This window comes from Oncorhynchus tshawytscha, linkage group LG02 (genome assembly GCF_018296145.1).
Source record: "Oncorhynchus tshawytscha isolate Ot180627B linkage group LG02, Otsh_v2.0, whole genome shotgun sequence".
In the NCBI taxonomy this organism is placed as follows: domain Eukaryota; kingdom Metazoa; phylum Chordata; class Actinopteri; order Salmoniformes; family Salmonidae; genus Oncorhynchus; species Oncorhynchus tshawytscha.
The window spans coordinates 9,318,089-9,333,088 of record NC_056430.1 but is presented as its reverse complement, the minus strand read 5'-3'; the positions used below and the strand labels follow the sequence as shown (position 1 = coordinate 9,333,088).

General features: G+C 43.4%; 2 protein-coding genes and 1 pseudogene across 12 annotated transcripts in view; 2 read left to right on the top strand and 1 right to left on the bottom strand.

Moving 5' to 3' along the window:
* The window catches only part of LOC112235850, a 21,709-nt pseudogene extending 15,987 nt beyond the window's left edge, over positions 1-5,722 (bottom strand).
* Positions 5,723-8,802: 3,080 nt separating this feature from the next.
* Positions 8,803-11,222, top strand: prr13 (proline rich 13). Its single transcript, XM_024404392.2, has 4 exons — positions 8,803-8,945; positions 9,250-9,304; positions 9,409-9,863; positions 10,721-11,222. Exons 2-4 carry the CDS (start codon positions 9,289-9,291, stop codon positions 10,763-10,765), a joined length of 516 nt encoding a protein of 171 aa, XP_024260160.1. The 5' UTR covers positions 8,803-8,945; positions 9,250-9,288; the 3' UTR covers positions 10,766-11,222.
* A 322-nt stretch (positions 11,223-11,544) lies between these two features.
* Positions 11,545-15,000, top strand: part of LOC112235848 (poly(rC)-binding protein 2) — a 13,535-nt gene continuing 10,079 nt past the window's right edge. For 8 of the 11 annotated variants that reach the window (XM_024404389.2, XM_024404388.2, XM_024404385.2 and 5 more), the window contains exons 1-3: positions 11,550-11,716; positions 13,102-13,241; positions 14,875-14,931. In XM_024404389.2, the coding sequence (XP_024260157.1) occupies positions 13,173-13,241; positions 14,875-14,931 (126 nt within the window). In that variant the 5' untranslated portion in view covers positions 11,550-11,716; positions 13,102-13,172. Of the gene's footprint in view, positions 11,717-13,101; positions 13,242-14,874; positions 14,932-15,000 lie in introns of all 11 variants that reach the window. The other 3 variants (XM_042330025.1, XM_024404390.2, XM_024404391.2) reach the window with 2 other exon arrangements.

Below are 15,000 nucleotides of genomic sequence, written 5' to 3'. Positions count from 1 at the left end.
GTTACAGTAACGTTAGGCAAAAATCCAGACGGTCATGAAACACAAGTTGAAGCACAATGAGGCACAATTACATAAGCCATACAAAGCTCCTCTGATCCAAGGTCAATGGTTAGAACATTGGGCCAGTAACCAAAAGGTTGCTGGATCGAATCCACGAGCTGGCAAGGTAAGAATCTGTCATTCTGCCCCTGAGCAAGGCTCTTAACCCACCAGCCACTGTGCTTCTACACCTGCATTGCTTGCTGTTTGGGGTTTTAGGCTGGGAATCTGTACAGCACTTTGTTACGTCAGCTGATGTAAGAAGAGCTTTATAAATACGATTGATTGATTGATTTATTATTATTCCCCAGGCACCAAACATGTGGATGTGGATTAAGGCAGCCACCCGCGCTTCTCTGATTCAGAGGGGTTGGGTTAAATGCAGAAGACACAATTCAGTTGAAGGCATTCTGACTAGGTGTCCTCCTTTCCCTGACATACAGACTGTTGCAAGTGTCTTATCAATAAACATAAGACACAGTACAGTGAAACAAACTGACACTTTGACATAAGTACAACATTTACATTTTTGTCCTTTAGCAGAGCAATTTACCAGTCAGTGCATTCATCTTCAGATAGCTAGGTGAGACAACTACATAGCACAGGCTTAGTTATCTTCTACCAGGGGTCCTCAACAACATTCAGCCTTCCTCTGTTACCTTCCACCAGGGGTCCCCAACAACAAGATGACCTTATAACCGTCATACCGGTAGTGATGAGTCATGACAGCAGTCAAATTCCACGGTCATCTCCTTTTATTCACTCTGGACATGTGTTAGTAGTACCCAACTCGCTCGTGATCATCAGGTCGCTAACGGCCTGGTAGTCAGGGATCTATTGTCCATCTAACAACTCTGACATCAATGCAAATGAGATGGAAAATCACATCAAAACACTTATCATCAAAACAGTATCAATGCTTTTAAAACTCACGTTAACTTGTGATCGATCAATTTGAAGAAAGTGATGCTTTCTAAGGTGATGATTAATTAAAAACACCCATATTACAGTTTATTCATATGCACAGGCCTATATGAGCCCAAGCCTGAAAAAAAAAAAAAATGATATAAAATAATCATCGTAGATGGACTGGTTAATATATGCTACCATCCAAACCTTACATCCATGAGTCTGGAAGAGAACGTATAGGCCCGAGGCGATGATGTTGGTTGCTTACAGAGTTAGCCTACAATTATATTGAATTTGTAGACCTATTTCATTTTCAATAGTCTAGTAATAGGGAATTTGTTATATTATCATATCTAATAGGCTGACACGTTACCTGTAATAGCTACAGAATATCTCACCACCGGGTACGTTTCCAACTCCTCCTCTCTCTCTCTCTCCCTCTCTCCTTGCCTTTCTCGAGCGCGCAGAGAAAGGGTCTGTCAACGGTTTAATTAAATGCTTTGTTGTGAAAACATGAGACTATTATTGTTCCCGAACAGTTTTCCAAAATGAAGTGCGAATCTGTACACTCACCCATTCAGGTCAGAGTGTTATCGTCATCTGAAGGGAAAAGACGAATGTTTCAGAGGACGTTTTATTTTATTTTTTATTTTATTTTATTCTATTCTACTGTATTTTAGTCAATGTCACTTCGACATTGCTCAACCTAATTCCATTCTTTTACTTTTAGATTTGTGTGTATTGTTGTGAATCGTTAGATACTACTGCACTGTTGGAGCTAGTTACACAACATTTTTTTAAATTTATTTTTTTATTTCACCTTTATTTAACCAGGTAGGCTAGTTGAGAACAAGTTCTCATTTACAACTGCGACCTGGCCAACATGCGGATACACCCCCAATAACATCTGCTGTGGATATATGGACATGACCAATAACATTTGATTTAATCGTGTCATATGTAGTATTCTGATATATTATAAAGTGTTATTATTGCATTGGTTGCACCAGTACTTTTGCAGAAGTGGATTAATTGTTGTATTGGTAAATATAGTATTTTACATGAACACACTACCACAACGTTTTCCATAGTGGCCTTTTATAAAAGGAGTTTTATTGCGCTGCCATCCGCAAGCTTTAGGAGTCATCTCAAGACAGTCCTTGGAGCTCATGTGCAGAGTAACATACGACCCAGTGGACCCAGGGCAGACATGATAAATCTTGACCCTTTGTCAATCCAAGTAATTAGTTTCTCTCTCTCTCTCTCTCTCTCTCTCTCTCTCTCTCTCTCTCTCTCTCTCTCTCTGTCTCTCTCTCTCTGTCTCTCTCTCTCTGTCTCTCTCTCTCTCTGTCTCCCTCTCTCTGTCTCTCTCTCTCTCCCTCTCCCTCTCTCTCTCTCTCTCTCTCTCTGTCTCTCTCTCTCCCTCTCTCTCTCTCTCTCTCTCTAAGAGGTGAATGTTTAAGTTTATTTTTTATATTGATGCCGTGTTTCTAGACCTTTATAGACATGTTATAAGTGTAATGCCATATGCATTTACTCATGTACATGTACATTGCAGAGTTACAACCCTCATCTAATACTGTTTACATGTGTCATATCTTTGTCTTATAGAGCCACAACAGTAACATTCCATGTCATCTGATTGACCAGAATCATATCAACATCTTCAAATGGAAACAGCTGTCTGTGTGTCTGTGTTAGCGTCTGTGTGTCTGTGTATGTGTCTGTGTGTCTGTGTATGTGTCTGTGTCTGCGTGTCTGTGTGTATGTGTCTGTGTGTGTGTATGTGTCTGCGTGTCTGTGTCTCTGCGTGTCTGTGTCTGCGTGTCTGTGTCTGTGTGTGTGTGTATGTGTGTGTGTGTGTATGTGTGTGTGTGTGTCTGTGTCTGTGTGACTGTGTGTCTGTGTCTGCGTGTCTGTGTCTGCGTGTCTGTGTCTGTGTATGTGTCTGTGTGTCTGTGTGTCTGTGTGTCTGTGTCTGCGTGTGGTGATGACTATCAAGAGTACAGTGATGGACCTCAACATCATGTTCTAACAGGACAGCACTATAGAGGACAGAACCAGACCAATCAGTTAGAAGTATATAGCGGGTGAGGGCATTCATAGCCGACCACTCAGACGGGTGAGAGCATTCACAGCCGACCACTCAGACGGGTGAGAGCATTCATAGCTGACCACTCAGACGGGTGAGAGCATTCACAGCCGACCACTCAGACGGGTGAGAGCATTCATAGCCGACCACTCAGACGGGTGAGAGCATTCACAGCCGACCACTCAGACGGGTGAGAGCATTCACAGCCGACCACTCAGACGGGTGAGGGCATTCACAGCCGACCACTCAGACAGGTGAGGGCATTCACAGCCGACCACTCAGACGGGTGAGGGCATTCATAGCCGACCGCTCAGACGGGTGAGGGCATTCACAGCCGACCACTCAGACAGGTGAGGGCATTCACAGCCGACCACTCAGACAGGTGAGGGCATTCACAGCCGACCACTCAGACGGGTGAGGGCATTCATAGCCGACCGCTCAGACGGGTGAGGGCATTCATAGCCGACCGCTCAGACGGGTGAGGGCATTCATAGCCGACCGCTCAGACGGGTGAGGGCATTCACAGCCGACCACTCAGACGGGTGAGGGCATTCACAGCCGACCACTCAGACGGGTGAGGGCATTCATAGCCGACCACTCAGATGGGTGAGGGCATTCATAGCCGACCGCTCAGACGGGTGAGGGCATTCATAGCCGACCGCTCAGACAGGTGAGGGCATTCACAGCCGACCACTCAGACGGATGAGGGCATTCATAGCCGACCACTCAGAGGGGTGAGGGCATTCACAGCCGACCACTCAGACGGGTGAGGGCATTCATAGCCGACCGCTCAGACAGGTGAGGGCATTCACAGCCGACCTCTCAGACAGGTGAGGGCATTCACAGCCGACCACTCAGACGGGTGAGGGCATTCACAGCCGACCACTCAGACGGGTGAGGGCATTCATAGCCGACCGCTCAGACGGGTGAGGGCATTCATAGCTGACCGCTCAGACGGGTGAGGGCATTCATAGCCGACCGCTCAGACGGGTGAGGGCATTCACAGCCGACCACTCAGACGGATGAGGGCATTCATAGCCGACCACTCAGAGGGGTGAGGGCATTCACAGCCGACCACTCAGACGGGTGAGGGCATTCACAGCCGACCACTCAGACGGGTGAGGGCATTTTTTTTTTTAACCTTTATTTTACTAGGCAAGTCAGTTAAGAACAAATTCTTATTTTCAATGACGGCCTAGGAACAGTGGGTTAACTGCCTGTTCAGTGGCAGAACGACATATTTTGTACCTTGTCAGCTCGGGGGTTTGAACTTGCAACCTTTCGGTTACTAGTCCAACGCTCTAACTACTAGGCTACCCAGCCGACAGCTCAGACGGGTGAGGGCATTCACAGCCGACCGTTTTTACGTGGTCCTTCTAGACGGATTTAGTAACCAACTTTTTTTTACATGGTCTGTAATTTCTCCGGATTTAGCGACCAATAGTTTTTACAATATGTTACGTTTCATGTGGTATGTAATCATTTTGTGGATTTCCATCACCAATTTCGTATGATATGCTACGAATTACAATTCTTGTTATATGTCACGAATTTGCTAAACTTGCTAAACTTACAATATGTTCTGAATTTGCACACGTACAATATGTTACGAATTCCCTAAATTAACAATATGTTACGAATTTGCAAAAACGATATGTTATGAATTCTAGCTAGGAGGCTAATGTTAGCTAGCTCGCTAACATTAGCGACGCTAGGGGTTAGGGTTAAGGTTAGGAGTTAGGTTAAATGGTTAAGGTTAGGAGTTAGGTTAAATGGTTAAGGTTAGGAGTTAGGTTAAATGGTTAAGGTTAGGAGTTAGGTTAAATGGTTAAGGTTAGGAGTTAGGTTAAATGGTTAAGGTTAGGAGTTAGGTTAAATGGTTAAGGTTAGGAGTTAGGTTAAAACGGTTAAGGTTAGGAGTTAGGTTAAAACGGTTAAGGTTAGGAGTTAGGTTAGGGTTAGTTAAAAGGGATAAGGTTAGGAGTTAGGTTAGGGGAAGGGTTAGTTAAAGGGGATAAGGTTAGGAGTTAGGTTAGGGGAAGGGTTAGTTAAAGGGGTTAAGGTTAGGAGTTAGGTTAGGGTTAGGGGAAGGGTTAGTTAAAGGGGTTAAGGTTAGGAGTTAGGTTAAAACGGTTAAGGTTAGGAGTTAGGTTAGGGTTAGTTAAAAGGGATAAGGTTAGGAGTTAGGTTAGGGGAAGGGTTAGCTAAAAGGGTTAAGGTTAGGAGTTAGGTTAGGGGAAGGGTTAGTTAAAGGGGTTAAGGTTATGGGAAAGGTTAGCTAACATGTCAAGCAGTTGCAATGTAGCTAAAAAGTTAATATTTAGCTCAAATGCTAAAGTTGTCAGTGATGAGATTTGAAATCACAATTTACAAATAATTTGTACACTGCAAATTGACTGCAAGAAGCCCAAACAGATACAGTATATAGCAAAAACATCATAATTTCAAACCTGGATTACTTTGAGATATGACTACATAGTCTATTTATGTTTGGGAATACTTGGTAACAGATTTCCTCAATTAAAAAGGATTACACAATCCAATCCATATGATTTCATATAATACATTTGGATCCTTACCTTGTTATGGCTAGAATCACAACTCAAACATCAGGTCATCAAATCCCTGAAACATTTTCATGGTCTGTTCTTGAAGACTGCTTCAGAAAATTTGTTTGTGCACCTCTGAGATAGCATATCGCTCTTTCACCTTCTGGGTTGGGCAGCCAGCTGAACTTTGGATACCATAATACCACCAGCAATACATAAAGTCAGCCAGGGAATGTTCTGGGTGTACAATTGTTGTTTATATTTATGGCAATGAATAACCTTTGACACATCAACCCAACTGTAAAAATGTCCACACGGACTATTCCTTGGGATAGTATTGTAGCGAATTCCAAGGGCAGCTCCGACTGGAATCAAACCCAGGCCCAGTCACTGTCAAACCATTAAGCCAAGATATCTTAACCTCTTGATAAGGTCGATAATAGTGTTGGTTTAAGGTCGCTACACTACCAACTTCCTTTGGGAGAGCATTCCCCCCCCCCAATGCTTCTCTATACCAAGTCCCTCACGCATATCATGCCTCTCCGATGGCCTCACAGGCATCATCCCACTTCTGACACCGGTGTAGCGAATTGGGAGGTGTAGCCCCGATCAGAACTCAAACCCAGCTCCAGCGACTGTCAACCCAACACCTGTTATGCCAAGAGTTCCATACCTCTTAACGAGGTTGCCATATGTGTTGGGTTAAGGCTACTAAAGTATTTATGTGTAGGTTTTTAGTTGTTGTAAAATGACAGTATTTCTGTTACATGTATTTGATATATATACAGTGTCTTGCGAAAGTATTCGGCCCCCTTGAACTTTGCGACCTTTTGCCACATTTCAGGCTTCAAACATAAAGATATAAAACTGTATTTTTTTGTGAAGAATCAACAACAAGTGGGACACAATCATGAAGTGGAACGACATTTATTGGATATTTCAAACTTTTTTAACAAATCAAAAACTGAAAAATTGGGCGTGCAAAATTATTCAGCCCCCTTAAGTTAATACTTTGGAGCGCCACCTTTTGCTGCGATTACAGCTGTAAGTCGCTTGGTGTATGTCTCTATCAGTTTTGCACATCGAGAGACTGAATTTTTTTTCCCATTCCTCCTTGCAAAACAGCTCGAGCTCAGTGAGGTTGGATGGAGAGCATTTGTGAACAGCAGTTTTCAATTCTTTCCACAGATTCTCGATTGGATTCAGGTCTGGACTTTGACTTGGCCATTCTAACACCTGGATATGTTGGGCACTGATGTTGGGTGATTAGGCCTGGCTCGCAGTCTGCGTTCCAATTCATCCCAAGGGTGTTCAATGGGGTTGAGGTCAGGGCTCTGTGCAGAACAGTCAAGTTCACACCGATCTTGAAAAAACATTTCTGTATTGACCTCACTTTGTGCACAAGGGCATTGTCATGTGGAAACAGGAAAGGGCCTTCCCCAAACTGTGGCCACAAAGTTGGAAGCACAGAATAGTCTAGAATGTCATTGTATACTGTAGCATTAAGATTTCCCTTCACAGAAACTAAGGGGTTTAGCCCGAACCATGACAAAACAGCTGCAGGCCATTATTCCTTTTCCACCAAACTTTACAGTTGGCACTATGCATTCGGGCTGGTAGCGTTCTCCTGGCATCCGTCAAACTCAGATTTGTGTGTCGGACTGCCAGATGGTGAAGCGTGATTTATCACTCCAGAGGACAAGTTTCCACTGCTCCAGGGTGCAATGGCGGTGAGCTTTACACCACTCCAGCCGACGCTTGGCATTACGCATGGTGATCTTAGGCTTGTGACATCTTGAAGCTCCTGATGAACAGTTCTTGTGCTGATGTTGCTTCCAGAGGCAGTTTGGAGCTCTATAGTGAGTGTTGCAACTGAGGACAGACAAATTTTACTCGCTATGCGCTTCATCACTCGGCGGTCCCATTCTGTGAGCTTGTGTGGCCTACCACTTCGCGGCTGAGCCGTTGTTGCTCCTAGACATTTCTACTTCACAATAACAGCACTTACAGTTGAATGGGGCAGCTCTAGAAAAGCATAAATTTGACGAATTGACTTGTTGGAAAGGTGGCATCCTATGACAGTGCCAAGTTAAAAGTCACTGAGCTCTTCATTACGGGCCGTTCTACTGTCAATGTTTGTCTATGGAGATTGCATGGCTGTTCTCTCGATTTTATACACCGGTCAGCAATGGGTGTGGCTGAAATAGCTGAATCTAACTCATGTGAAAGGGTGTCCACATACTTTTGGCCATGTAGTGTATAATTTTCGTAGTTATGGCACACTTTGTCTAGGAGCTTTTGAAGATTTAAAAAACAGAAATCGTATTATTTTAAAAAGTATTAAAAAAAGGTGTGGATTATTCTAAATCCACCCTGATTCAGAATATACCATGTCATAGTCATGTTCAATAGCTATAGATAAGAGAAATCCGAATATCCTATATAAAACACATTTTACCTTGGTGAGGAGGGGCGGCAGGTAAACTAGCTAGTGGTTAGAGCGTTGGGCCAGTAACCGAAAGGTTGCTAGCTCCAATTCCCGAGCTGACAATGTAAGAATATGTCGTTCTGCCCCTGAGCAAGGCAGTTAACCCAAACCCAACCCCTCTGATTCAGAGGGGTTGGGGGTTAAATGCGGAAGACACATTTCAGTTGAAGGCATTCAGTTGTACAACTGACTAGATCTTTCCCTTAAAAATATATACAGTACGATAAAGGGACCAAATCACTGCAATAGCCTAGACATTGAGAAAGCAAATTCGATTGAAACACTGATAATTTTTTTGGCGCTATGGCATCTTCTACATTTCTTCAAGACTGCAGAATCTGAACTTTGTCTACGCGTCATATGTTATCTTCTCGCATATTACTTTAGCACGTATGTTCATTATGTTATGGGGTTTGTCTGACAACAAGCACATCTTTTACGACACTTTTACGCATTCTGTCCATTAGGCCTACCCATAGAGTTGTGTTCGCATACTGCACACCTACATGTTATGGGGTTGTCTGATGATAAGCACATCTTTTACGACACGTTTACGCACATACAGTACCCTATTGAAATCCACTTGACTCTAATGTCCAATTGTGCAATAGCCTACAATTCAGTATTGTTGAGTTGAATTCCCTAGGTGTGTTTACCTATCCATTACCAACGATACAAGCGCATCATCGCAATAAATATTATCGAAGAGACTGGTGAGAGAGTACACGTAACATTTTATTGACGGGCGGGGCTTGCTTGCCAATTTTCGAGGATTGTATTTCCTTACTAGTCACACCCCTATCCGGAAGAGAAACAGCAACGAATTCGCGAGAAACTTTCTCAGATCGACATCAAGAAGCTACCGCAGGTATGAAAGTCAAACTGCAGATCGTTGATAAGCATTAAATGTGTTATCTACATAGGATAATCGACAGTATTTCTTATAGAATCATATTATTGTATAGTAACTTGTCGATATTTTGTTATAATTGGCCAAGCTCTATAGTGGACTAACCTGTTCATGTTATGTGTATCGTGGGAATGTGGTTGTGATACATCCACTCGATGTTGCTATCATTAGAATAGGCTATATAATAACTGGACTATGAATAAGTTGCATATAATTTACCTTTCTGCTATTCGTTTGTTTAAAGTACTTTTGTTTCTTCCAGGAGATCATCACTTTTTCATATTCATATTCAGGACACAACATGTGGCCTAACCAAGGTAGGTAGAATATATTAATACTATATTATGCCATAACTATCTTCATGTTATCGCCAAAGTTATATCAGTCGGATATATTACAACGTTTATGAAATCCTGTTCAGGTCCCCCTGGCCAGAACCCGGCCTTCCCCCCAGCCTACAACCCTGGATTCCCTTCTGGTCCAAACCCAGCACACCCTCAAGGCCAGAACCCCATGTACGCACCTGGCACAAACCCTGCTTATCCCCCTGGTATGGCCCCCGGTATGGCCCCTGGTATGGCCCCCGGTATGAATCCAGCCATGCCTCCAGGATCCATGCCTTACGGACAATACCCAGGAGGACAACAGCCTTATCCAGCTGGACCAGGTGCACCTGGTTACCCAGGGCCCTACCCTGGTGGGGTCCATCCAGGTGGAGCCTACCCCGGGGGCATGCATCCCGGCATGGCTGGGGGTGTGGCGGGATTCGGGATGGGAGTCACTGGACACAAGGCACACAAAAAAATGAAGAAGGCGAAGGGGAAGAAGGCGCACAAAGCCGACAAACACCTGAAGCATCATGGAGGCCACAGGAAGGTGGGTGTCTCTCTGTTTGTTTGTTTGTGTGTGTCTGTGTGTCAATCAATAACAGGGAGGGTCTGTGGATTTTGAGTGCAGTTGACAGGTGACTGTACCTCCCACTGATGGTACCATGACTCATTCTGTGCTTCCCAATTGGCACCCTATTCCCTATAGTGCCCAGGTCACAAGTAGTGCTATAGGGTGTCATTTGGGATCAAGCCACTGTGTGTACTCTGAGTTAAGTCTGGTCCCCTCTGAGGTATTTTTACTGACCTGTTTGCTTTGCGTTAACATACTCACAAGTTTTGTTCATCACACGACTAGGAAGACTGGAAATCGAGGCTCTTGCCCTGAGAACTATTCATGTGTGTGTGTGTACCAAACTTTTTGTTTATTTGTGTGAGTAATATCGTTTCTCATCCTGCTGTCATAAATGTTATTGTTTTGTTGTGAGAGAGTGAGGCTTGCCTGAGAGGGGGGTAGAGCTGTCACCCTGCCTGAGAGGGGGGTAGAGCTGTCACCCTGCCTGAGAGGGGGTAGAGCTGTCACCCTGCCTGTATCTTTTAAAAATGTCTACCCCCAGGACTTAATTGAGCATCTGATGCAATATTTTATTTCTGGGTTTCCGAGGTTCTGTCCACCTATTTTGTTCTTGTTTCGTTGGTGGGGTTGTGTGAGTGACGCCTCCTTTCTTTATTCAGTCATCGAGACAACTTGTCATGTACTAGCACGGGTTTCACTGATAGCTTCTTTATCGATGAACTTACAACTGTTATGTGGTTGTCTTACCTAGTTGAATGAACTGAATAGTAAGTCACTGGTGGGTAAGAGAGTCTGCTAAATGACCTAAATGTTCATTTTTTTTCCCCCAGCACTCTTCAAGCAGTAGCAGCAGCAGCAGCAGCGACGAGGAGTGATGTCACTAACAACATCCAACACAGTGTCTTCAACACAGCACATCCTTGAATTAAATGGGGGAAAAATGGCCTCTTCTTCTACCTAAATTACAATGAGGTTAAAGGAACGTGTTAGGATGGGGGAGGACTATTATTAAGAATGGGAAAAATTGATTGGAAAATGATTTGAATATTAATTGTATAACACTGTAACAAAAGTATGTATAATGAACACAATTATGCCTTCCCATAGTCTTAACATTTTAGGGATATAGGCCTATGAATGTGTGCACAGTCATGAGGATATGCACTATAATGTATAATGTTATGCCTTTACACTGATGATAAGTAATATTTCGAATGGTTGATTATATTTCCAACTATAAATAATATATAGGCTATAGCTGAGCGAGTGAGCGAGATGTGTGGAATTTCCCCAGTAAAAAAAACAACCAAATAAATATTTATTTTAATACTGGATTGATTGGTTTTTTTTTTTTAAGTACTGTATTCACATCACAAAATGTATCGGTTTGACTTTATATTTCAACTCTGACAGAGACAAATATTGTATCCACGTGAAAACATTTTTAATTTATTTATTTTTTACCTTGAAGTGATACTGTAACAATTCCAATGTAGATGATCGAGTTAGTTTGTTACATTGTAACAGCTAATTGCATAGCTTTGGAACGTCACATTTAACATTACCTACTGTAACTTTGTGCGCAGTTTCTTTGTAACCAGATAGGCGGGTTTATCGTGGCTGTGGGAGGGTTTGGTGAAAGGGGGAAGTTCAGACCTTCTACTTCTGTTGTCTTTGTGTAAAGCAGTGGAGCGCCCGATCTCACGCTATCACTCTTCCCTCTTCCCCGAATCCTTTTAAAACTCTCCCCTGGGTTTCTACCCTCCCGAACCTCTCCCCTTCTACCCCACCCTCCCCCCGACAACACATCTCAAAACACGGATCAGGTAAGAACATTTAATATCTCTCTCTCTCTATATATACGTGTGCAATAAAATGTAAAGGCACACCGCATCTGGCTAGCTGGTAGCACGCACAGCCAGGCTTCACGTGGATTTGCCAGGCCGCAGTACTTGCACGCAGCTCATAATAAAGCCAGCACGAGCTGATTTATCAGTCATTTGGTTGCTATTTACGCGTGTTTATTTGTAAATGATCAGTGTTAGGATGTGTGTAGCCAATATGAAACCGATGTATATTGTTAAAAAAAAAAAAAAAAAACAATTGCTAGCGTGAATGTCAAATGGGACAGTCATTCAAACGATATAGCTCCACATGCTCCACACACGGATGCTTAGCCACCCAATTAGTGTGCTATGCTAGGTCATGAAGCTAGCACGGAGGGCGCCGGCCGGTGAGGCTCAACTGCACGCAGCTATTTATGAGTGAAATTGAATTCATTGCAGCCAAGTAATCGAACACATTGTCTATTAATTTACGAACTTGAACAGCAAGTTTGTTTCGCTCGGGATTCACTCTTGGGGGGGGGGACTATTAACCAGCTTGTTAGCCTAACATGCTAGCTAGCGAAATGTATCTCTCGCCAGCAATGTGCTGAGTTACTAGCGAATTTAAAGATGCACGTGAACATGAATCATTGCTATGATTACCACTCTAACGAAGTTAGTGTTACTTTTAGCCTAAAGGCAAGTTACTGTGCATGACTCATGCTATAGTACTAATAATAATCATGCGTGCAGCAGCCTCACACTAGAAGGCCCCATTCTTGTTTGCCAATCATATCTCAACTCCACACGATACTACCATGGAGTTCAGATACTTGACTACATTCTTGTTTTTGCAAATTAATTTATTTCCCCTCTTATAATAATGGCAATCCGTTTTAGAACTAAAAGCTGCTGTTGCTGAAATAAATCTGGCATTATTTGGATGTTTTTTTCAGCAGCTTACTTGTAAAACAGGGTCCTTAAATTATTTCAGCTCTAGACCCAATTTAAAAATGTAACGTCCTCCCATGACCCAAGTGGAAAAATAAATGGCGTGTGATTTATAGATGTATTCTCGTAACTCGTGCCCCAACTCTTACATGCCCAGTGCCTACTTTGTGTTTCCTACCCATAGTTTTAAGAGACCCTCTTGCTCAACCGTAATATGCTATCAAGTTTTTTTGAGATCAATAGCAAGCTAGCTAGCTATTTGGTGTTAGTGTGCAAAAGGCTGATGGGTAAAAACCAAAAACCCAGCTATTCTATACTGTTCACTGATCTCACATTCTATACTCAATTGTTCTCCTGCTTGTCCCTCAGCCCTATACTCTTCATCCTATGCACTATTCTAAAAATGTCTTACTGTTCTCTTGTCCGAACTCCAGATCCCATCTTTGTGACCAAAGACCCCCAGTTTTGACCCTTAAACTACAGCTTCTCCCATCCAGTACTAATTATGGACTCCGGTGTGATTGAAGGAGGACTCAATGTCACCCTTACCATTCGATTGCTGATGCACGGCAAGGTGAGTGACCGCCCACAGAAGGTGTGACCTTGAGTGACCGCCCACAGAAGGTGTGACCTTGAGTGACCGCCCACAGAGATGAAGGCTAAGCACTGTCACCATGACCTTTCAATTGCTGATGCACGGGCACTGTGTGTGACCTCCCAGAGCAGGTGACAGCAGGGTGTAACTAGAATGTTTTGGCCCACTGAGCTAAAGCCTCTTAGACATTTAAAGCTCGGGGAGCAAACACAAGTCTTCAGCTCTCAGACCAGGTTACCCATTTAAACATGGTTTGCCAAACCACCCCTATTAATGGTCCATGTGATCTTTTCAAATGACCAAACTCCTCTTTTGTGCTGCAACTCTGTTTATCATAGTCACTTTAACTATACCTACATGTACATACTACCTCAATTAGCCTGACTAACTGGTGCCCCTGCACATTGACTCTGTAGCGGTACCACCTGTATATAGCCTCCACATTGACTCTGTACCGGTACCCCCTGTATATAGCCTCCACATTGACTCTGTACCAGTACCCCCTGTATATAGCCTCCACATTGACTCTGTACCAGTACCCCCTGTATATAGCCTCCACATTGACTCTGTACCAGTACCCCCTGTATATAGCCTCCACATTGACTCTGTACCAGTACCCCCTGTATATAGCCTCCACATTGACTCTGTACCGTAACACCCTGTATATAGCCTCCACATTGACTCTGTACCGGTACCCCCTGTATATAACCTCCACATTGTCTCTGTACCGGTACCCCTGTATATAGCCTCCACATTGACTCTGTACCGGTACCCCTGTATATAGCCTCCACATTGACTCTGTACCGTAATACCCTGTATATAGCCTCCACATTGACTCTGTACCGTAATACCCTGTATATAGCCTCCACATTGACTCTGTACCGTAATACCCTGTATATAGCCTCCACATTGACTCTGTACCGTAATACCCTGTATATAGACTCCACATTGACTCTGTACCGGTACCCCTGTATATAGTCTCCACATTGACTCTGTACCGTAATACCCTGTATATAGCCTCCACATTGACTCTGTACCAGTACCCCCTGTATATAGTCTCCACATTGACTCTGTACCGTAATACCCTGTATATAGCCTCCACATTGACTCTGTACCGTAATACCCTGTATATAGACTCCACATTGACTCTGTACCGGTACCCCCTGTATATAGCCTCCACATTGACTCTGTACCGTAATACCCTGTATATAGCCTCCACATTGACTCTGTACCAGTACCCCCTGTATATAACCTCCACATTGACACTGTACCGGTACCCCCTGTATATAGCCTCCACATTGACTCTGTACCGTAATACCCTGTATATAGCCTCCACATTGACTCTGTACCGGTACCTCCTGTATATAACCTCCACATTGACTCTACCGATACCCCCTGTATATAGCCTCACTACTTTACTGATCTATTGTTAACCAAATACCTTTTTTTTTAAATTGTATTTTTTATACTTGACTGCATTTTTGGTTAAGGGCTTGTAAAGTGAGCATTTCACTGTACGTTCTACTACACCTGTTGTATTCGGCACATGTGACAAATACACTTTGATTTGAATGATTAAAAAAAAAAAAAAAAAACTGTTTTTCTCTTTTAGGAAGTCGGAAGCATCATCGGCAAGAAAGGTGAATCTGTGAAAAAGATGAGAGAAGAGGTGAGAGGCACACACACGTTTTTTTGTTTGTGCCTATGCTGCTGCTAGAAAGTCATGTTTCCTCATTGC